Here is a 24773-nt window from a genome sequence, read left to right as displayed (position 1 = left end):
GCTATAGTATGGAAAAACGTCAAAAAATGACATGTCCCAAAAACAGCTCAAAGCACCTCAAAACAGAATAAAATATCTTGATTGAAAGCGCCATAGCATTTAAACTTGCAAAAACAGCCAGAAACACCATAATATAGAATGTCAAAAAAATGACCAAAACACCAAGGCTATACTATGGCAAAAGCTTCAAAAATGCCATATCCAAAAAACAGCTCAAAACACCTCAAAAAAGCATAAAATAGCGTGTTGAAACACGCAATAGCATTTAAACTTGCAAAAACAGCCAGAAACACCATAATATAGAATGTCAAAAAAATGACCAAAACACCAAGGCTATAGTATGGCAAAAGCGTCAAAAATGCCATATCCAAAAAACAGCTCAAAACACCTCAAAACAGCATAAAATAGCGTGGTGAAACATGCCATAGCATTTAAACTTGCAAAAACAGCCAAAAACACCATAATTTAGAATGTCGAAAAATTGACCAAAACACCAAGGCTATAGTATGGAAAAACGTCAAAAAATGACATGTCCCAAAAACAGCTCAAAGCACCTCAAAACAGAATAAAATATCTTGATTGAAAGCGCCATAGCATTTAAACTTGCAAAAACAGCCAGAAACACCATAATATAGAATGTCAAAAAAATGACCAAAACACCAAGGCTATAGTATGGCAAAAGCGTCAAAAATGCCATATCCCAAAAACAGCTCAAAACACCTCAAAACAGAATAAAATACCTTGCTTGAAAGCGCCATAGCATTTAAACTTGCAAAAACAGCCAAAAACACCATAATTGAGAATGTCGAAAAATTGACCAAAACACCAAGGCTATAGTATGGAAAAACGTCAAAAAATGACATGTCCCAAAAACAGCTCAAAGCACCTCAAAACAGCATAAAATATCTTGCTTGAAAGCGCCATAACATTTAAACTTGCAAAAACAGCCAAAAACACCATAATTTAGAATGTCGAAAAATTGACCAAAACACCAAGGCTATAGTATGGAAAAACGTCAAAAAATGACATGTCCCAAAAACAGCTCAAAGCACCTCAAAACAGAATAAAATATCTTGATTGAAAGCGCCATAGCATTTAAACTTGCAAAAACAGCCAGAAACACCATAATTTAGAATGTCAAAAAAATGACCAAAACACCAAGGCTATAGTATGGCAAAAGTGTCAAAAATGCCATATCCCAAAAACAGCTCAAAACACCTCAAAACAGAATAAAATACCTTGCTTGAAAGCGCCATAGCATTTAAACTTGCAAAAACAGCCAAAAACACCATAATTGAGAATGTCGAAAAATTGACCAAAACACCAAGGCTATAGTATGGAAAAACGTCAAAAAATGACATGTCCCAAAAACAGCTCAAAGCACCTCAAAACAGCATAAAATATCTTGCTTGAAAGCGCCATAACATTTAAACTTGCAAAAACAGCCAAAAACACCATAATTTAGAATGTCGAAAAATTGACCAAAACACCAAGGCTATAGTATGGAAAAACGTCAAAAAATGACATGTCCCAAAAACAGCTCAAAGCACCTCAAAACAGAATAAAATATCTTGATTGAAAGCGCCATAGCATTTAAACTTGCAAAAACAGCCAGAAACACCATAATATAGAATGTCAAAAAAATGACCAAAACACCAAGGCTATAGTATGGCAAAAGTGTCAAAAATGCCATATCCCAAAAACAGCTCAAAACACCTCAAAACAGAATAAAATACCTTGCTTGAAAGCGCCATAGCATTTAAACTTGCAAAAACAGCCAAAAACACCATAATTGAGAATGTCGAAAAATTGACCAAAACACCAAGGCTATAGTATGGAAAAACGTCAAAAAATGACATGTCCCAAAAACAGCTCAAAGCACCTCAAAACAGCATAAAATATCTTGCTTGAAAGCGCCATAACATTTAAACTTGCAAAAACAGCCAAAAACACCATAATTTAGAATGTCGAAAAATTGACCAAAACACCAAGGCTATAGTATGGAAAAACGTCAAAAAATGACATGTCCCAAAAACAGCTCAAAGCACCTCAAAACAGAATAAAATACCTTGCTTGAAAGCGCCATAGCATTTAAACTTGCAAAAACAGCCAAAAACACCATAATTGAGAATGTCGAAAAATTGACCAAAACACCAAGGCTATAGTATGGAAAAACGTCAAAAAATGACATGTCCCAAAAACAGCTCAAAGCACCTCAAAACAGCATAAAATATCTTGCTTGAAAGCGCCATAACATTTAAACTTGCAAAAACAGCCAAAAACACCATAATTTAGAATGTCGAAAAATTGACCAAAACACCAAGGCTATAGTATGGAAAAACGTCAAAAAATGACATGTCCCAAAAACAGCTCAAAGCACCTCAAAACAGAATAAAATATCTTGATTGAAAGCGCCATAGCATTTAAACTTGCAAAAACAGCCAGAAACACCATAATATAGAATGTCATAAATAAATGACCAAAACACCAAGGCTATAGTATGGCAAAAGCGTCAAAAATGCCATATCCAAAAAACAGCTCAAAACACCTCAAAAAAGCATAAACTAGCGTGCGGAAACACGCAATAGCATTTAAACTTGCAAAAACAGCCAGAAACGCCATAATATAGAATGTCAAAAAAATGACCAAAACACCAAGGCTATAGTATGGAAAAACGTCAAAAAATGACATGTCCCAAAAACAGCTCAAAGCACCTCAAAACAGCATAAAATATCTTGATTGAAAGCGCCATAGCATTTAAACTTGCAAAAACAGCCAGAAACACCATAATATAGAATGTCAAAAAAATGACCAAAACACCAAGGCTATAGTATGGCAAAAGCGTCAAAAATGCCATATCCAAAAAACAGCTCAAAACACCTCAAAAAAGCATAAAATAGCGTGCTGAAACACGCAATAGCATTTAAACTTGCAAAAACAGCCAGAAACACCATAATATAGAATGTCAAAAAAATGACCAAAACACCAAGGCTATAGTATGGCAAAAACGTCAAAAATGACATATCCAAAAAACAGCTCAAAACACCTCAAAACAGCATAAAATAGCGTGCTTGAAAAGCATATAGCATTTAAACTTGCAAAACAGCCAAAACACCATAATTTAGGATGCCGAAAAATTGACCAAAAAACCAAGGCTATAGTATGGCAAAAACGTCAAAAAATGACATGTCCCAAAAACAGCTCAAAGCACCTCAAAACAGCATAAAATATCTTGCTTGAAAGCGCCATAACATTTAAACTTGCAAAAACAGCCAAAAACACCATAATTTAGAATGTCGAAAAATTGACCAAAACACCAAGGCTATAGTATGGCAAAAGTGTCAAAAATGCCATATCCAAAAAACAGCTCAAAACACCTCAAAAAAGCATAAAATAGCGTGCTGAAACACGCAATAGCATTTAAACTTGCAAAAACAGCCAGAAACACCATAATATAGAATGTCAAAAAAATGACCAAAACACCAAGGCTATAGTATGGCAAAAACGTCAAAAATGCCATATCCAAAAAACAGCTCAAAACACCTCAAAACAGCATAAAATAGCGTGCTGAAACACGCCATAGCATTTAAACTTGCAAAAACAGCCAAAAACACCATAATTTAGAATGTCGAAAAATTGACCAAAACACCAAGGCTATAGTATGGAAAAACGTCAAAAAATGACATGTCCCAAAAACAGCTCAAAGCACCTCAAAACAGAATAAAATATCTTGATTGAAAGCGCCATAGCATTTAAACTTGCAAAAACAGCCAGAAACACCATAATATAGAATGTCAAAAAAATGACCAAAACACCAAGGCTATAGTATGGCAAAAGCGTCAAAAATGCCATATCCCAAAAACAGCTCAAAACACCTCAAAACAGCATAAAATACCTTGCTTGAAAGCGCCATAGCATTTAAACTTGCAAAAACAGCCAAAAACACCATAATTGAGAATGTCGAAAAATTCACCAAAACACCAAGGCTATAGTATGGAAAAACGTCAAAAAATGACATGTCCCAAAAACAGCTCAAAGCACCTCAAAACAGAATAAAATATCTTGATTGAAAGCGCCATAGCATTTAAACTTGCAAAAACAGCCAGAAACACCATAATATAGAATGTCATAAATAAATGACCAAAACACCAAGGCTATAGTATGGCAAAAGCGTCAAAAATGCCATATCCAAAAAACAGCTCAAAACACCTCAAAAAAGCATAAAATAGCGTGCTGAAACACGCAATAGCATTTAAACTTGCAAAAACAGCCAGAAACACCATAATATAGAATGTCAAAAAAATGACCAAAACACCAAGGCTATAGTATGGAAAAACGTCAAAAAATGACATGTCCCAAAAACAGCTCAAAGCACCTCAAAACAGAATAAAATATCTTGATTGAAAGCGCCATAGCATTTAAACTTGCAAAAACAGCCAGAAACACCATAATATAGAATGTCAAAAAAATGACCAAAACACCAAGGCTATAGTATGGCAAAAGCGTCAAAAATGCCATATCCAAAAAACAGCTCAAAACACCTCAAAAAAGCATAAAATAGCGTGCTGAAACACGCAATAGCATTTAAACTTGCAAAAACAGCCAGAAACACCATAATATAGAATGTCAAAAAAATGACCAAAACACCAAGGCTATAGTATGGCAAAAACGTCAAAAATGACATATCCAAAAAACAGCTCAAACGACCTCAAAACAGCATAAAATACCTTGCTGAAAAACGCCATATAGCATTTAAACTTGCAAAAATAGCCAAAAACACCATAATTTAGAATGTCAAAAATTGACCAAAACACCAAGGCTATAGTATGGCAAAACGTCAAAAATGACATGTCCCAAAAACAGCTCAAAGCACCTCAAAACAGCATAAAATATCTTGCTTGAAAGCGCCATAACATTTAAACTTGCAAAAACTTGCAAAAACACCATAATTTAGAATGTCGAAAAATTGACCAAAACACCAAGGCTATAGTATGGCAAAAGTGTCAAAAATGCCATATCCAAAAAACAGCTCAAAACACCTCAAAAAAGCATAAAATAGCGTGCTGAAACACGCAATAACATTTAAACTTGCAAAACAGCCAGAAACACCATAATATAGAATGTCAAAAATGACCAAAACACCAAGGCTATAGTATGGCAAAACGTCAAAAATGCCATATCCAAAAACAGCTCAAAACACCTCAAAACAGCATAAAATAGCGTGCTGAAACACGCTATAGCATTTAAACTTGCAAAAACAGCCAAAAACACCATAATTGAGAATGTCGAAAAATTGACCAAAACACCAAGGCTATAGTATGGAAAAACGTCAAAAAATGACATGTCCCAAAAACAGCTCAAAGCACCTCAAAACAGCATAAAATATCTTGATTGAAAGCGCCATAGCATTTAAACTTGCAAAACAGCCAGAAACACCATAATATAGAATGTCGAAAAAATGACCAAAACACCAAGGCTATAGTATGGCAAAAGCGTCAAAAATGCCATATCCCAAAAACAGCTCAAAACACCTCAAAACAGCATAAAATACCTTGCTTGAAAGCGCCACAGCATTTAAACTTGCAAAAACAGCCAAAAACACCATAATTGAGAATGTCGAAAAATTCACCAAAACACCAAGGCTATAGTATGGAAAAACGTCAAAAAATGACATGTCCCAAAAACAGCTCAAAGCACCTCAAAACAGAATAAAATATCTTGATTGAAAGCGCCATAGCATTTAAACTTGCAAAAACAGCCAGAAACACCATAATTTAGAATGTCAAAAAAATGACCAAAACACCAAGGCTATAGTATGGCAAAAGCGTCAAAAATGCCATATCCAAAAAACAGCTCAAAACACCTCAAAAAAGCATAAAATAGCGTGCTGAAACACGCAATAGCATTTAAACTTGCAAAAACAGCCAAAAACACCATAATTGAGAATGTCGAAAAATTCACCAAAACACCAAGGCTATAGTATGGAAAAACGTCAAAAAATGACATGTCCCAAAAACAGCTCAAAGCACCTCAAAACAGCATAAAATATCTTGCTTGAAAGCGCCATAACATTTAAACTTGCAAAAACAGCCAAAAACACCATAATTTAGAATGTCGAAAAATTGACCAAAACACCAAGGCTATAGTATGGAAAAACGTCAAAAAATGACATGTCCCAAAAACAGCTCAAAGCACCTCAAAACAGAATAAAATATCTTGATTGAAAGCGCCATAGCATTTAAACTTGCAAAAACAGCCAGAAACACCATAATATAGAATGTCATAAATAAATGACCAAAACACCAAGGCTATAGTATGGCAAAAGCGTCAAAAATGCCATATCCAAAAAACAGCTCAAAACACCTCAAAAAAGCATAAAATAGCGTGCTGAAACACGCAATAGCATTTAAACTTGCAAAAACAGCCAGAAACACCATAATTTAGAATGTCAAAAAAATGACCAAAACACCAAGGCTATAGTATGGAAAAACGTCAAAAAATGACATGTCCCAAAAACAGCTCAAAGCACCTCAAAACAGCATAAAATATCTTGATTGAAAGCGCCATAGCATTTAAACTTGCAAAAACAGCCAGAAACACCATAATATAGAATGTCAAAAAAATGACCAAAACACCAAGGCTATAGTATGGCAAAAGCGTCAAAAATGCCATATCCAAAAAACAGCTCAAAACACCTCAAAAAAGCATAAAATAGCGTGCTGAAACACGCAATAGCATTTAAACTTGCAAAAACAGCCAGAAACACCATAATATAGAATGTCAAAAAAATGACCAAAACACCAAGGCTATAGTATGGCAAAAACGTCAAAAATGACATATCCAAAAAACAGCTCAAAAAACCTCAAAACAGCATAAAATAGCGTGCTGAAACACGCCATAGCATTTAAACTTGCAAAAATAGCCAAAAACACCATAATTTAGAATGTCAAAAAATTGACCAAAACACCAAGGCTATAGTATGGAAAAACGTCAAAAAATGACATGTCCCAAAAACAGCTCAAAGAACCTCAAAACAGAATAAAATACCTTGCTTGAAAGCGCCATAGCATTTAAACTTGCAAAAACAGCCAAAAACACCATAATTGAGAATGTCGAAAAATTGACCAAAACACCAAGGCTATAGTATGGAAAAACGTCAAAAAATGACATGTCCCAAAAACAGCTCAAAGCACCTCAAAACAGCATAAAATATCTTGCTTGAAAGCGCCATAACATTTAAACTTGCAAAAACAGCCAAAAACACCATAATTTAGAATGTCGAAAAATTGACCAAAACACCAAGGCTATAGTATGGAAAAACGTCAAAAAATGACATGTCCCAAAAACAGCTCAAAGCACCTCAAAACAGAATAAAATATCTTGATTGAAAGCGCCATAGCATTTAAACTTGCAAAAACAGCCAGAAACACCATAATATAGAATGTCAAAAAAATGACCAAAACACCAAGGCTATAGTATGGCAAAAACGTCAAAAATGACATATCCAAAAAACAGCTCAAAAAACCTCAAAACAGCATAAAATAGCGTGCTGAAACACGCCATAGCATTTAAACTTGCAAAAATAGCCAAAAACACCATAATTTAGGATGTCGAAAAATTGACCAAAAAACCAAGGCTATAGTATGGCAAAAACGTCAAAAAATGACATGTCCCAAAAACAGCTCAAAACACCTCAAAACAGAATAAAATACCTTGCTTGAAAGCGCCATAGCATTTAAACTTGCAAAAACAGCCAAAAACACCATAATTGTGAATGTCGAAAAATTGACCAAAACACCAAGGCTATAGTATGGCAAAAACGTCAAAAAATGACATGTCCCAAAACAGCTCAAAACACCTAAAATGAGAATAAAATAGCGTGCTGAAACACACCATAGCATTTAAACATGCAAAAAAGGCCAGAAACACCATAATATAGAATGTCAAAAAAATGACCAAAACACCAAGGCTATAGTATGGCAAAAACGTCAAAAATGACATATCCAAAAAACAGCTCAAAATACCTCAAAATAGCATAAATAGCGTGCTGAAACATGCCATAGCATTTAAACTTGCAAAAACAGCCAGAAACACCATAATTTAGAATGTCGAAAAACTGACCAAAACACCAAGGCTATAGTATGGCAAAAACGTCAAAAATGACATATCCAAAAAAAAGCTGAAAACACCTCAAATCAGCATAAAATAGCATGCTGAAACACATCATAGCATTTAAACTTGCAAAAACAGCCAGAAACACCATAATTTAGAATGTTGAAAAGATGACCAAAGAAGCCAGGTTATAGTATGGCAAAATTGTCAAAAAATGACGTGTCCCAAAAACATCTTAAAATACCTCAAAACAGAATAAAATATCTTACTTGAAAGCGCCATAGCATTTAAACTTGCAAAAACAGCCAAAAACACCACAATGTAGAATGTTAAAAAAATGACCAAACAAGCAAGGCTATAGTATGGCAAAAACGTCAAAAAATGACATGTCCCAAAAACAGCTCACAACACCTCAAAACAGAATAAAATATCTTGCTTTAAACCACCATAGCATTTAAACTTGCAAAAACAGCCAGAAACACCATAATATAGAATGTCAAAAAAATGACCAAAACACCAAGGCTATAGTATGGAAAAACGTCAAAAAATGACATGTCCCAAAAACAGCTCAAAACACCTCGAAACAGCATAAAATAGCGTGCTTGAAAGCGCCATAGCAGTTAAACTTGTAAAAACAGCCAAAAAAACACCATAATATAGAATGTCAAAAAATTGACCAAAACACCAAGGCTATAGTATGGCAAAAAAGTGAAAAAATGACGTGTCCCAAAAACAGCTCACAATACCTCAAAACAGAATAAAATATCTTGCTTGAAAGCACCATAGCATTTAAACTTGCAAAAACAGCCAAAAACACCATGATTTAGAATGTCGAAAAATTGACAAAAAAGCAAGGCTATAGTATGGCAAAAACGTCAAAAATGACATGTCCCAAAAACAGCTCAAAACAGCTCAAAACAGAATAAAATAGCGTGCTGAAACACGCCATAGCATTTAAACTTGCAAAAACAGCCAAAAATACCATAATTTAGAATGTTGAAAAGATGACCAAAAAAGCAAGGCTATAGTATAGCAAAAACGTCAAAAATGACATATCCAACAAAAAGCTGAAAACACCTCAAATCAGCATAAAATAGCATGCTGAAACACTCCATAGCATTTAAACTTGCAAAAACAGCCAAAAACACCATAATTTAGAATGTTGAAAAGATGACCAAAAAAGCAAGGCTATAGTATAGCAAAAATGTCAAAAATGACATATCCAAGAAACAGCTCAAAATACCTCAAAATAGCATAAATAGCGTGCTGAAACACACCATAGCATTTAAACTTGCAAAAACAGCCAAAAAAACACCATAATATAGAATGTCAAAAAAATGACCAAAACACCAAGGCTATAGTATGGCAAAAGCGTCAAAAATGACATATCCAAGAAACAGCTCAAAACACCTCAAAAAAGCATAAAATAGCGTGCTGAAACACGCAATAGCATTTAAACTTGCAAAAACAGCCAAAAACACCATAATTTAGAATGTTGAAAAGATGACCAAAAAAGCAAGGCTATAGTATAGCAAAAACGTCAAAAATGACATATCCAAGAAACAGCTCAAAATACCTAAAAATAGCATAAAATAGCGTGCTGAAACATGCCATAGCATTTAAACTTGCAAAAACAGCCAAAAACACCATAATTTAGAATGTCGAAAAATTCACCAAAACACCAAGGCTATAGTATGGAAAAACGTCAAAAAATGACATGTCCCAAAAACAGCTCAAAGCACCTCAAAACAGAATAAAATATCTTGATTGAAAGCGCCATAGCATTTAAACTTGCAAAAACAGCCAGAAACACCATAATATAGAATGTCAAAAAAATGACCAAAACACCAAGGCTATAGTATGGCAAAAGCGTCAAAAATGCCATATCCAAAAAACAGCTCAAAACACCTCAAAAAAGCATAAAATAGCGTGCTGAAACACGCAATAGCATTTAAACTTGCAAAAACAGCCAAAAACACCATAATATAGAATGTCAAAAAAATGACCAAAACACCAAGGCTATAGTATGGCAAAAGCGTCAAAAATGCCATATCCAAAAAACAGCTCAAAACACCTCAAAAAAGCATAAAATAGCGTGCTGAAACACGCAATAGCATTTAAACTTGCAAAAACAGCCAAAAACACCATAATTTAGAATGTTGAAAAGATGACCAAAAAAGCAAGGCTATTGTATAGCAAAAACGTCAAAAATGACATATCCAAGAAACAGCTCAAAATACCTCAAAATAGCATAAAATAGCGTGCTGAAACATGCCATAGCATTTAAACTTGCAAAAACAGCCAGAAACACCATAATTTAGAATGTCAAAAAAATGACCAAAACACCAAGGCTATAGTATGGAAAAACGTCAAAAAATGACATGTCCCAAAAACAGCTCAAAGCACCTCAAAACAGCATAAAATAGCGTACTTGAAAGCGCCATAGCATTTAAGCTTGCAAAACAGCCAGAAACACCATAATTTAGAATGTTGAAAAGGTGACCAAAAAAGCAAGGCTATGGTATGGCAAAAACGTCAAAAATGACATGTCCCAAAAACAGCTCAAAACACCTCAAAACAGAATAAAATATCTTGCTTTAAACCACCATAGCATTTAAACTTGCAAAAACAGCCAGAAACACCATAATATAGAATGTCAAAAAATGACCAAAACACCAAGGTTATAGTATGGCAAAAATGTCAAAAATGACATATCCAAAAAACAGCTCAAAACACCTCAAAACAGCATAAAATAGCATGCTGAAACACGCCATAGCATTTAAACTTGCAAAAACAGCCAAAAACACCATAATTTAGAATGTCGAAAAATTGACAAAAAAGCAAGGCTATGGTATGGCAAAAACGTCAAAAATGACATGTCCCAAAAACAGCTCAAAACAGCTCAAAACAGAATAAAATAGCATGCTTTAAAGCGCCATAGCATTTAAACTTGCAAAACAGCTAGAAACACCATAATTTAGAATGTTGAAAAATTGACAAAAAAGCAAGGCTATAGTATGGCAAAATCCTCAAAAAATGACGTGTCCCAAAAACATCTTAAAATACCTCAAAACAGAATGAAATATCTTACTTGAAAGCGCCATAGCATTTAAAAAACACCACAATATAGAATGTTGAAAAAATGACCAAAGAAGCAAGGCTATAGTATGGCAAAAACGTCAAAAAATTACATGTCCCAAATACAGCTCAAAACACCTCAAAACAGAATAAAATATCTTGCTTTAAACCAACATAGCATTTAAACCTGCAAAAACAGCCAGAAACACCATAATATAGAATGGCAAAAAAATGACCAAAACACCAAGGCTATAGTATGGCAAAAATGTCAAAAATGACATATCCAGAAAGCAGCTGAAAACACCTCAAAACAGCATAAAATAGCGTGCTGAAACACGCCATAGCATTTAAACTTGCAAAAACAGCCAAAAAAACACCATAATATAGAATGTCAAAAAAATTACCAAAACACCAAGGCTATAGTATGGCAAAAACGTCAAAAATGACATATCCAAAAAAAAGCTCAAAACACCTCAAAACAGAATAAAATATCTTTCTTTAAAGCCCCATAGCATTTAAACTTGCAAAAACAACCAAAAACACCATAATATAGAATGTTGAAAAGATGACCAAAGAAGCAAGGCTATAGTATGGCAAAAACGTCAAGAAATGACATGTCCCAAAAACAGCTGAAAACACCTCAAAACAGCATAAAATAGCGTGCTTGAAACACGCCATAGCATTTAAACTTTCAAAAACAGCCAAAAACACCATAATATAGAATGTCAAAAAAATGACCAAAACACCAAGGCTATAGTATAGCAAAAACGTCAAAAATGACATATCCAAGAAACAGCTCAAAATACCTCAAAATAGCATAAAATAGCGCGCTGAAACATGCCATAGCATTTAAACTTGCAAAAACAACCAAAAATGCCATAATTTAGAATGTCGAAAAACTGATCAGTACACCAAGGCTATAGTATGGCAAAAACGTCAAAAAATGACGTGTCCCAAAAACATCTTAAAATACCTCAAAACAGAATGAAATATCTTACTTGAAAGCGCCATAGCATTTAAAAAACACCACAATATAGAATGTTGAAAAATTGACCAAAACACCAAGGCTATAGTATGGCAAAAACGTCAAAAAATTACATGTCCCAAAAACAGCTCAAAACACCTCAAAACAGAATAAAATATCTTGCTTTAAACCAACATAGCATTTAAACATACGAAAACAGCCAAAACACCACCATACATATTGTTGAAAAATGTACCTAAAATGCAATGCAATGTCAAAAAACTGACCAAAAAAAGCAAGGCTATAGTATGGCAAAAACGTCAAAAAATGTCCCAAAAACAGCTGTAAACACCGCAAAATAACATAAAATAACGTGCTTGGATGCGCCATAGTATTTAAACTTGCAAATGTAGCCGAAAACACCATAATTTAGAATGTCAAAAAACTTACCAAAAACGGCAAAAAATGACATGTCCCAAAAACAGCTCAAAACATCTCAAAACAGCTTAAAATAGCGTGCTGAGAGGCGCCATAGCATTTAAACCAAAAAACACCATAAAATAGCATGTTGAAAAAATGCCTGAAAACCCCATAAACAGCTTAAAAAAGTAAAAAGTCATACTTTTTTTAAAAAACATGCTATAGTATGAAGTTTTTATGCTATTTTTAAGCAACATATTATCCCTTGACTTTATGGTATTATGGTATAACGACACACTACAGTGTGATTCAAAGTGTCTTGAAACAAATGTTTTTCCTTCGTCTCGTCTTAAATGTGACTGAGCTGATCATGACTGAGCGTTTGTTCTTCATCCTCTTCCTCAGAGTTAAGGAACCGGCCGTGTGGACGGACGGACGGACGCCAGCAGACACAACCTAAGAGGAAACCAGGACAACACCTGCAGGTGTCCTCAGATGTCTCCCTGTGAACGAGCGGCACGCTACGCTGAAATCTTAAAAGTACAAAAACAAGACATAACACTCACTGTGGCGACCATTTGTGTCTCTCATGCATGTTTGGGAACGCCGCGGTTAAAATGCATGTTTCAGGTGAAAAATGTTACATTTCTAAAAAGTTTTTGTGTTACCGTGTGTCTGAATAAAGTAATAAGTTGGAGTACTGTCCTAAATCACGTTAAAGAGGGCGAAAACAGGCCGTGAATGACACCTGAAATCATGAGACGGGAGAATTAAACCGATATTAAACATCAGTACTGTAGCAGTGAACGCATTAAAAACAATCTTGGACAAACAAACCATTTAAAAATCATTTTTATAGTTTTCTGTAAAATCTTCAACTCATGATTTTTTTAATGGTTTTATTCTAAATAAAAGATAAATTGCAGCATTTTTTTGTGTTGTAGGAGGCATCAAAGATTAAGGCTTAAAATTTTTAATACATTTAAATTATTTTCAATACTATAAGTATGAGTTACTTTGCTTTTGCATTTCAATAAATGACGTTTTATATTATTCTTGATTTTTTACGTGACTGACGTTTTTTGTTGTTGATATTTTTGAATTTAATGCTTTACTTTGACTTCTTGCTGCTATTTTAAACCTAATATAGTAGTATAACTTTTTGACTTATTTATTATTTTTTGGGTATACTATACTGTATTGAAATATTTTTTAGGGAATACTGTATTATGGCATTTTTATGAATTTTATTGTCTTGTACTATGACACTTTTTTTAAAAAAAAAATTGTGGCATACTGCACTACGACAAACAGCAGTTTTTGTGAAAACAGAAAAAAAATTAACTTGACTTTTGTTTCTTTTATGAATTTTTTGCAAAAAGTCATACTGTATTATAAGGTTTTTTTAATTGTTTATGTAATTGGTAAGGTATATTTTGACATTTTGTTTAAATGTATTACGACATATTTTGCTTTGACTTTTAAATTAATTAAAATATGGCATATTTTCATATCTTTTTTGGCAAACTATACTATGACACTTTTTATCTATTTTTTATGACACACAATACTTTGACATTTTTAATTAATTTTTGGTAGCACAGTGCAGTATATACATTTTTTGTATCTTTTTTGGAAAAAAGAGGGTACCCTAACCCATTTTTCATGTGTTTTGTTGCATACTACAACATTTTTATATATATATTTTAAACTACAATTACAGTTTTATGATGCACTAAAGTATGATTTTATTCATGAATTTTTAGTAGCATATAATACGTCTTTTTTTTGGAGTGACAATATACAGCATTAAATAGCAAACATTAGCAGACGTTCTCACAGTGCTGATGACTGACGGCCGACTCTGGGAGCTAGAATGACATCTGGGATCCCACAAGAAACGTCCTCATATCAAATAAAATCTTATTTCCGCCGTTAACTACAGAAAAAAAAAAGACGCCGATCTGAGGCCGAATCTTCCACACAGCGATCAGTCAGTGACAGCGGACAGATTTCCTTCTTTTATTGATGAGACGTCATAATGTAGCACCACGTTATGAGACTTTAAAAATAAAAGCTGTGGAATGAATGAAAATAATCAAAAATTTAACTGTGAAATTATAAAAAGCTGTTTCATATTTGTATTTTTTAACACTGATGTGAAAGGTTTTTTTTCAAATTACACTTAATTTTGTGTAACATCTCTCCATGAGGAGAAACTGTTTTTAAATAATAGCATCTTGTTGAATATAATATATTTTGCAACAACACTATTAAATTTGCATGGTCAAAATTATCCAGCATACAAAGTTTTTAAATATGAATCAAATTTCAAATATTTTTCGACTCCATTTGGCAATATGATTACTCTTAAATTCCACTATACAAATTAAATTTGGATTTTTTTGCATAAAAAACTCACAAAAGTCTGTGATCTCTAAATTGTAACAAACATTTAAAAACACATCAGTACAGACATTTACAAAGTATCCCAACTAATACCTGAATGTCACAATTCAAATTCTTAAAAATGCCACTAAAGGCACCAAAAAAGTCTGACTTAATCTGATCTTTTAGAGACCAATGAATGTGCCAAAAATCTTACGGCACAAAGATTTGTTCTGTGTGACACATGTACGTTCCCTCAGTAAATGTTCAAAGTTTTTACTGAATTTAGCAGTAGATACATTTATTTTCATTCTTTTTTTAATAAATGGTGTTTCATAAGGTTTTTTTTTATCCAGAAAACATCTTTATTTAACAAAAAAAGGAATGTGAAACCAGGATTATGTCAGCATTTTTCTTTTAAAGACCTAGAATTGCATAAAGGAATAGTTCAACATTTAGGAAAACACTTTTTTACGCCACTTTTTTTTACGTATTTAACAAATAGACATGAAATTAGGACAAAAATACGAAAGGATTGAAAAAAATTAATTGTTTGGTTTAAAAAACGATATTCCCTTTAAATAATGAGCTCAAAAAACATTAAGAGAATAAGAGGAGCAAAAGATCAAAATGATTAAAAAAAAAAAACTATAACACCAAGAAATATGGTTTTCAGCTGAAAAAAATCCAAAGTCTTATTAGTCCAAAAACTGTCCACTGGAGCGAAAGCGCATCTCTCCGAAAAACCCAAAAGCAAACGCCCATTGTTAAAAGTCCCATTTTTCCAAAAATACATATTCGGTGCAGATTTAAGGTGTTTTTCACTGAGTCTCGCCTGCTTTTTCTGTGACTTTTGTGCCACCAAACATGAGTGTTTAGAGCCAGAACGTGATCTTTTTCGTGACCAAAAAAGTGTTTTTTGTGACTAAATATCCCCAAACTTTCACCACAGCTGACAAATGTAACTAATCTGTAGTTTACTGAAACGCACAATATGAGTCCTTATGAATGGTAATTCCCTTTTTTAAATTTTTTTTTATTTTTTACTTTCCCTTTTTTGGGTTTTTTTTGGGGGGGGTTTAGGATGGGTGTTTTTTTATTTTTAGAAAATCTGGTTGTACTTTTTATTTTTTTAATGAAATTTAATTTCTTGCCAATCTCTGGGTCATCAACAGCTCATTGCCTTCTTGAAATAAAGTAAGTCAATTTGCCCAGCTTACAAAGGGTTAATTTGCTTCATGCAAAAATGTAGAAGCATTAAGTTTTAAAAAGCATCTCGGTCAAGCTCTCGTTAAAGTCAATGTTTTACATCCTACGTCGCGACTCCCAATTTTAACCTTTGAGTTGAACATTTTGGCCGACGGCAGATCTTGAAACTTTTTCGGTGACTGGGTCGTCTATTTTTGGAGGAACGGGACCTTCGGAGCGCTGGGCGTTTGTTTTATGGATAACACGCTGTTTGAGAAATGTGCTTCTGGTCCAACTGGACATTTGTTGGACGTACGGGGCATCAGAATTTGGCAAAATTGGCAGTTCCCATAAATATACCGCAGCAAACATTAGAAAATAATGCAAACTGCCCATTTTCTAAAGTTCACATTTTTCATTTTTGGGCCAAATCTTAATTTACTTTTTCATAAAACCTAAAAACAGCAGCTGGAACTTGCAATGTTTATCTTTGCTTGAAAAATTATTAAGATTTTTTGATTATCGAAGTAGAAAAAGATCAATTTTCGGTGAGTCGACTAATTGCCTTGTCGTTCTCTTGGAAAGAAAGTAAGTAAGCATGCTTCCTAAAATGTTGAACTGTTCCTTTAACAGGCGTTAAAGACTCATCAGCTGCGTGGACTCGTCCTCGTGAGTCTGAGCGTGTCTTTTCAGGTCCTCCTTCCTCAGGAATCCTTTCCCGCAGACGCTGCAGACGTGCGTCCGCTCCCCCTCGTGGACGCCCATGTGTTTGGTCAGCGAGCCGCTCGCCGAGAAGCTTTTCCCGCAAACGTTGCACAGGTACGGCTTCTCTCCTGTGTGCGACCTCATGTGGATCTTCAGCGCTCCGCTCTTGTAGAACTTCTTGTCGCACACGCCGCATCTGTGCGTGGACTCTCCCGTGTGGATCATCATGTGCGTTTTCAGCGTCCCCCTCTGCCGGAAGCCTTTCCCGCAGACGCTGCAGAGAAACGGCTTCTCTCCCGTGTGGATCCTCATGTGAGCCGTCATGTACTCCTTAAAGCCGAAGCTCTGACCGCACACGCTGCAGACGTACGGCCTCTCTCCCGTGTGTCCTCTCATGTGTCCCATGAGGTTTCCGTTTTGGGCGAACGCCTTGCCGCAAACGGTGCAGATGTAGGGTTTCTCTCCTGTGTGAGTCCTCATGTGCATCTCCAGCTGTTTGTGGGCGTCGAAGTGTTTGCCGCAAACCTCGCAGTCGTTCGTGCGGATGTAAGTTTGCAAGTGAAGCCTCAAATCGTCCTCGGACTCGAAACGTTTCCCGCAAACGCCACAAACGTCCGTATCCCTCTCGTCTTCTAGCACATGCTTCAAAAACGAGGCTCTGTAGCAGAAGGATTTGCCGCAGATTTTACAGCTGTACTTCAGATGCGATAACTCCTTGTTTTTAGTTTTGTTTGATACTTTTGTTTTGGACTTTTGGACTTTCTCGCTGTCCTCACTGTCGCTCCCCTCGCTGTCCTTCCACTCCTCATCAGAGTCGCCCGCTTTACTCTCAGCATCAGAGCTCTCCGACGGTCTCTCCTCCGTTTGATCCCTGCAGCTGTTTTCCTCGTTGTGCGTTTCTAAATGCGCCTTCAAGTTCTCGTCCGAGTCCAGTTTTTTCCCGCAGGCGCCGCACAGATCTGAGCTCTGCTCGTGCGAAAGGACGTGTTTCAGAAAAGAGCGTTTGTATCGGAAAAACTTCCCACAAACTCTGCAACAGCTCTGTCCTGCAGTTTGGTTTTTGCTAGTTTTATCCTGTTTTTTCACTTTTTTCCCAGTTTCAATTTGGGGGGAAAACCTCCCGCACATTCTGCAACAGTCCTCCCCCTGACTTTGTTTTCTTTTGTTGGTTTTGAGCCGTTTTTCATTCAGCTCCTCATCGTTTTCGCTCACAGAACTGTTTGATGAAAGGACCTCGCGGTCTCTAGGTGACAGCGCGTCCATCACAGCTGAGGCGTCCTCTGCTCTGTGTGTCTGCGGAAGATGTGAAGTCTTACCGTGGAAAAACTCACAGTCTGTCTCTGTGGACGCGTCTTTAGTCCGCGGCAGGTTTGAGGAGACCCGGACCTGACTGGAGCTCCTGCTCTGCTCAGAGGAAAAGCTGTTTTCACAGACTGGCGGTCTGTCTGAAGGGAGGATCGAAAAGAGGATTCAGAAAAGCTGCAAAAGGTTTGTTATGTGGTCAGAATCTGACGCAGTGGGGCTTTTTTTTTATTTATTATTATTTTATTATTATTATTTATTTTATTTTGTGACAGGAAATGAATGAGGATGCTAGAGAAAAGAAAATATGGACTGGTATTTGATCCAAATGGATTTTTCTTTTCTTTTATTGGCTATTTTATATACTGTACACACATATACATACACAAACACACACACACACACACACATATATATACATATATATATATATATATATATGTATATACTGGGTATGAGGTTGAGCTGAGCTTATTTGTTTAGTATGGGGTATAAATATGAGTTGTTGTAGTTGTCGTATGTTTTTTTCGTATACGTGTAAGGGTTTTGTTTCGTTATGGGTCTTTGTTCTGTTAAATGTATTTTTTGATGTTTTGTTTTTTAATTTGGGGAATTATATGTGGAGAAAATCTAAATAAAATCTTACAAAAATTCAGCATGGAAATACTGAAAACGTCATAAATAAAGACACCAGACTTGTTCTAATTCACAGTGAAAATAAACAGATTCACAGTGGGATTTTTTTTTTTGTTGTACTTTGAATGTAAACAGAGTTACAGCGTGTATTAAAAAGCATCAACATGAAGTCGGTTTTAGGGGTCGGCAGATTATTTTCTGGGCCGGTATCGACCCTGAGTTTGTTTATAAAAAAGTGAAAGGTGGTAATTAACTGACAGAGGTGCAGACTTTAATATATATATTATTTATTAATGTTTGATATGTTTGAAAAAAAAAGAAAAAAAAAACAACTAAAAAAAGGAAAATATCAAGCTGACCGTCCCAGCTATAAACTCATGAACAATTAAAAAAAAACACAAAAAAACAACTTTATTCTGCAGCTACCTGAGTCACCGGGCAACACTCAAAACTACATTTGTAGCCACTTTAAAAGGTGAATTAAGGAAATCACAGATTCACAAGATTTAGCTCGAGGCTGCAAATCTGCTCACAAAAAAACGAAATCGATAAAGTATTCTCACAATACGAATTTTATAATGTACCTGCTCGGTGCGCCTTTGTCCCCGTTTTTAAGGTGACGTCCAGCTGTTGGTGTGGATTTTGGATCTCTTCGTATTCTCGGATCATCATCTCGATGATCCTAAAAATCTCGTCAGCGACCGCCGACAGCCGAACTTTTAGAGCTGCCTTCTGCTGCTCAGGCAGCACATCTGGAGGAAACAACAGACGCAGTTCAGAACAAATACGAGGCTGGAAACACGGGTTGGCTCTTGTCATTGTGTGCAGAGATTTGAATATTTCTACATGTTTTTGGGGGTTTTTTTAATTGTGGTTGTTGTCTGTAACTTTTGTAATGCTGCTCTCTGCAAAGATTTAGCTCAACTTTATTAAACATTGATTCAGTCTAGAAAAAATAACAAGAATAACAAATACCATCAATAAAGTCTTTTATTGATGGGTATAAAGCATTTCTGATTCTGGAAAAATAAAACATTATTTATAATAATAATAATAACTTTATTTATACGGCACATTTAAAAACAGAGTTTATAAAGTGCTTTGACAAACATGCAGAAACAGTGATATCGAGCTGAGGATAAACGAAAGAGAGCAACAATCAAAAATAACAACAGCAACTCATCCCAAAGTGAATAAATGCTGCTCGCTGCAGTAAACACAGAAATAACTATAGAATAAAAAAAAATAATGAAACGATAAAACAAACTTAAATACGAATAACATAGACTAATTAAAATAGAATTAAAAAGACAGGCATTGTTTAGTTGTTGTGTTGTCGTCCCTAATGTTGTTTAGCTGTTGTTAAAGTTTGTTTAGTTGCCGTCAGAGTGTGTGTTTTGTTGTTTACAGACCTGCTGCTGTGTGTGTTGTTGTTTACAGACCTGGTGTTGTGTGTTTTGTTGTTTACAGACCTGCTGCTGTGTGTGTTGTTGTTTACAGACCCGTTGTTGTGTGTGTTGTTGTTTACAGACCTGCTGTTGTGTGTGTTGTTGTTTACAGACCTGCTGTTGTGTGTGTTGTTGTTTACAGACCTGGTGTTGTGTGTTTTGTTGTTTACAGACCTGTTGTGTGTGTTGTTGTTTACAGACCTGGTGTTGTTGTTTACAGACCTGGTGTTGTTGTTTACAGACCTGGTGTTGTTGTTTACAGACCTGGTGTTGTGTGTGTTGTTGTTTACAGACCTGCTGTTGTGTGTGTTGTTGTTTACAGACCTGGTGTTGTGTGTGTTGTTGTTTACAGACCTGGTGTTGTGTGTTTTGTTGTTTACAGACCTGGTGTTGTTGTTTACAGACCTGGTGTTGTTGTTTACAGACCTGGTGTTGTGTGTGTTGTTGTTTACAGACCTGGTGTTGTGTGTGTTGTTGTTTACAGACCTGGTGTTGTGTGTGTTGTTGTTTACAGACCTGCTGTTGTGTGTGTTGTTGTGTGTGTTGTTGTTTACAGACCTGGTGTTGTGTGTGTTGTTGTTTACAGACCTGGTGTTGTGTGTGTTATTGTGTGTGTTGTTGTTTACAGACCTGGTGTTGTGTGTGTTGTTGTTTACAGACCTGCTGTTGTGTGTGTTGTTGTGTGTGTTGTTGTTTACAGACCTGGTGTTGTGTGTGTTGTTGTGTGTGTTGTTGTTTACAGACCTGTTGTTGTGTGTGTTGTTGTTTACAGACCTGTTGTTGTGTGTGTTGTTGTTTACAGACCTGGTGTTGTGTGTGTTGTTGTGTGTGTTGTTGTGTGTGTTGTTGTTTACAGACCTGTTGTTGTGTGTGTTGTTGTTTACAGACCTGGTGTTGTGTGTGTTGTTGTGTGTGTTGTTGTGTGTGTTGTTGTTTACAGACCTGTTGTGTGTGTGTTGTTGTTTACAGACCTGTTGTGTGTGTGTTGTTGTTTACAGACCTGGTGTTGTGTGTGTTGTTGTGTGTGTTGTTGTTTACAGACCTGTTGTTGTGTGTGTTGTTGTTTACAGACCTGTTGTGTGTGTGTTGTTGTTTACAGACCTGTTGTGTGTGTTGTTGTTTACAGACCTGTTGTGTGTGTGTTGTTGTTTACAGACCTGGTGTTGTGTGTGTTGTTGTGTGTGTTGTTGTTTACAGACCTGTTGTTGTGTGTGTTGTTGTTTACAGACCTGTTGTTGTGTGTGTTGTTGTTTACAGACCTGGTGTTGTGTGTGTTGTTGTTTACAGACCTGTTGTGTGTGTTGTTGTGTGTGTTGTTGTTTACAGACCTGGTGTTGTGTGTGTTGTTGTGTGTGTTGTTGTTTACAGACCTGGTGTTGTGTGTGTTGTTGTGTGTGTTGTTGTTTACAGACCTGTTGTGTGTGTGTTGTTGTTTACAGACCTGTTGTGTGTGTGTTGTTGTTTACAGACCTGTTGTGTGTGTTGTTGTGTGTGTTGTTGTTTACAGACCTGTTGTGTGTGTGTTGTTGTTTACAGACCTGTTGTTGTGTGTGTTGTTGTTTACAGACCTGGTGTTGGCGCGCAGCTGCAGATCTCCTCCGCCGCTGCTCTCAGTTTCTGGTCCAGCAGACTCCGCACCGTCTCGAGTCTCAACATCCCGGAGTCTGACTTCAGCGTCGCTGCGTCATTTTAAACCTTCAGTTTAAAATATTTCAGGAAACTTTCACCGACATGTGCTAAAAAATCTTCACCAGCTACAACCACAAACATTTCAGGAGGAGGCTTTACTGCTTCCGGGGCCGTCTTCTTCTTCTGCTTTAAAAAATGTAACTGTTGGTGGAAAACGCCGCCACCCTGTGTTCATAAACGGTCCTGCAACATGCAAAACCACGGAGGAGCAGGGAAAATCCTTCAATAAACCTGATTAAAACTTAACAAACTGGGTTGATTAAAAAATAGATAAATAAATACAAAATTCAAAAACATGGGAAGGATGCAGTTTGAAACTTAAGAGGAAAATAACCCCCCAAAATAATAAAACATACAAGCAAAAAGTACTGGAAAATGACTTAAAAAAGTAACAAAATAATGATAATAGTAATGATGCAGATGATGTGATGATTATTATAATGATAATAACTATTATTATTATTATTATTATTATTATTATTATTATTATTATTATTATTATTATTATTATTATTATTATTTTTATTATTGTTATTATTATTTTAAACTATTTTCAAACTTCATAAGTATTTTAGAGATTTTGATTTTTTTAAGGCAAGGGGAAATATCTAGGCAAAAAGGAAAAAGTATAATATTTCTAATTACCATAATTCACAACACTTTTCCAAGTTGTTTCCTTGTTCTTTATTTTATTTTATTTTTCCTGTACATTTCTGGTACTTTTTTAAAAAAAAAAAAAAAAACTAATTTCTTGCAATGTTTTTGGCCATTACTTTTTTCTTTGCTCATTGCCTTCCTTACATATTTTTGGAAAAAATGAATAAATAAATCAAGCCAAATTCTCTCAAGTTTTAATGGGTTAAGTCTGACATTTTTTCTGTGTAATGTAATTTGTAAAAAAGGGCATTGACATCACGGCCGGGTTTTGATGCCAACGTGATGTGCGCGTCACATGTCTGAGTTGCACCTCTGTGGTCTGATACTCTGATCTGTAAACACAAATGATGCTGCAGGATCAGCACTTTCATCAAACTGGTTTTTCTGCAATTCATTCAGTTTTTTTAAGTGCATTATTCTACAATATATGAAGAGAAAATATAAATATATGATAAATATGTAGGCTAGTGCATCCTATCACAATAAAACCAATGTGTAGATAAGAAATGCTGAGAAAGGGAATCTGTAAGTGTGCTAAATATGGATGCAAAATTAGAATTAATAAGAATTTTATTTTATATTATTTCATTTACTGAGCAAATTTTGTATTTATTTATTTATTTATTTATTTTAGGTAACCATTTAACCCTTATTTTACCAGAAATACCTCTTGAGATTAAAAATCTCTTTTTCAAGAGTGTCCTGGTGAAGACAGCAAATAAAAAGTTACAGACAGACCACATGGAACAAAAATACAAAACAAAAAGATGAAATAAAATAAAATAAAATAAAATAAAATGAAATAAAATGAAATAAAATGAAATAAAATAAAATAAAATAAAATAAAATGAAATGAAATGAAATGAAATGAAATAGGGTCAACAAATATCAAACTGACCCTATATGTTTTGACCCAGTTTTCGTGACAAAATATTGACAAATCCATCAGTGACACAGTTTTTTTTCCCATAACTCAATGTTCACGAAAACAGACAAATATTGAATGTTCGGCTTCGGACGGTGTGATGACGTTTGGATCTATGTCATTGCAGCATGTGAGGCTAAAGGCCAGGGCTTCAGAGCCGAGTTAATGATTTATAATTCGCTCTGTCTTTGCCAAAATGTTATCTTCATCTTTATGGAGCTTATACAACATCCAGAATGGGACAGTGTGTGTGTGTGTGTGTGTGTGTGTGTGTGTGTGTGTGTGTGTGTGTGTGTGTGTGTGTGTGTGTGTGTGCATTTCTAGAATAAATAGTGTGCCTCACACACACACACACAAATTCAGTATATATTCAGTATTCAGTATAATATGAATAATTTTAACACCATTTTACTGTACTTTTCTTGTTTTTTGTGTTTTGGGATCCTCGCTGCACGTGCTGTCTCGGTAAACAGTTTAAAGGTTTCATGATTGCTGAGGTTAACGTGTTTTAGGTCAAATATTTATTCTATTCGATGTTTATTTTTATTGACAGAAGTGGAAAGTCCATTTACTTAAGTTTGAGGTACTTGTACTTTACTTATGCTCCATTTTCTGCTACTTTATAACTGCACTTCACCTCATTTCAGGTGGGAAAACTGTGTAGAAAAAGGACAAAAAAAAGGGAAAAATATTTATAATTATCATAATTGAATATATAATTGAATATTATAATTGAAAATTATTTTACTGAACACATTTGATTTTAAGCACTTTTTCTATATAATTTACCCTTTTCTTCTTTTTTTCTTTTTTTACTAATTATCAGATTTTTTTTTCTTTTTCTATTTCTTTTTTTTTAAACTGAAAAAGCAAACTCATTTTTAGGTTACGTTGTTATTTAGGTACAATTCTTGTAGATTTGCGGTTCATTTTTCCTTTTATTTCTCATTTCCAACTATGCAACAGGGGGTGTTGGAGCATCAAACGTAATTTCCTGCAAAAATTATTTCCAGCTCAGCTCCTACAGTAATTTTAAATACGCTGCGTAAACACAATTGTTACATTCAGACTGTTAAGTGCAAAAAATGCACCATTAAAACCCACTGAAACACATAAAAACATGCACTGTATTATTTCTGGGTGTCATTCTGGACTTTTGTCTCTTCTTTTTTTTTTAAACCATATTTGACATATGGAGAAAATACATGCTTTTTCCACAAGGTGCACTGTCACAATCAATGATGCTGCCAATCACTGATAT

At 35.1% G+C, this 24773-nt stretch overlaps 1 protein-coding gene across 1 annotated transcript; it reads right to left on the bottom strand.

Annotated features, from left to right (window-relative positions):
- Positions 1–14582: 14582 nt before the first annotated feature.
- On the bottom strand, positions 14583–22074 carry LOC121937764 (uncharacterized). The gene is made up of 3 exons (XM_088069705.1): positions 21810–22074; positions 19378–19545; positions 14583–18300 (listed from the first exon to the last, which is right to left on the bottom strand). Exons 1-3 carry the CDS (start codon positions 21895–21897, stop codon positions 16787–16789), a joined length of 1770 nt encoding a protein of 589 aa, XP_087925831.1. The 5' UTR covers positions 21898–22074; the 3' UTR covers positions 14583–16786.
- Positions 22075–24773: the final 2699 nt, after the last annotated feature.

This window comes from Plectropomus leopardus, chromosome 19 (genome assembly GCF_026936395.1).
Source record: "Plectropomus leopardus strain MGB_pleo_1.0 chromosome 19, ASM2693639v1, whole genome shotgun sequence".
In the NCBI taxonomy this organism is placed as follows: Eukaryota; Metazoa; Chordata; class Actinopteri; order Perciformes; family Serranidae; genus Plectropomus; species Plectropomus leopardus.
The sequence above is the reverse complement of the archived record's forward strand: the minus strand, read 5'-3'. Positions and strand labels throughout refer to the sequence as shown.

Excerpts from the sequence above, each read along its gene's own strand:
- LOC121937764 (XM_088069705.1), bottom strand. The coding sequence starts at position 21,897 with ATGTTGAGACTCGAGACGGTGCGGAGTCTGCTGGACCAGAAACTGAGA. Across the intron at positions 19,546-21,809 it reads CAGCTGCGCGCCAACACCAG|ATGTGCTGCCTGAGCAGCAG; the intron begins GTCTGTAAACAA and ends TGTTTCCTCCAG. Across the intron at positions 18,301-19,377 it reads GACAAAGGCGCACCGAGCAG|ACAGACCGCCAGTCTGTGAA; the intron begins GTACATTATAAA and ends TCCTCCCTTCAG.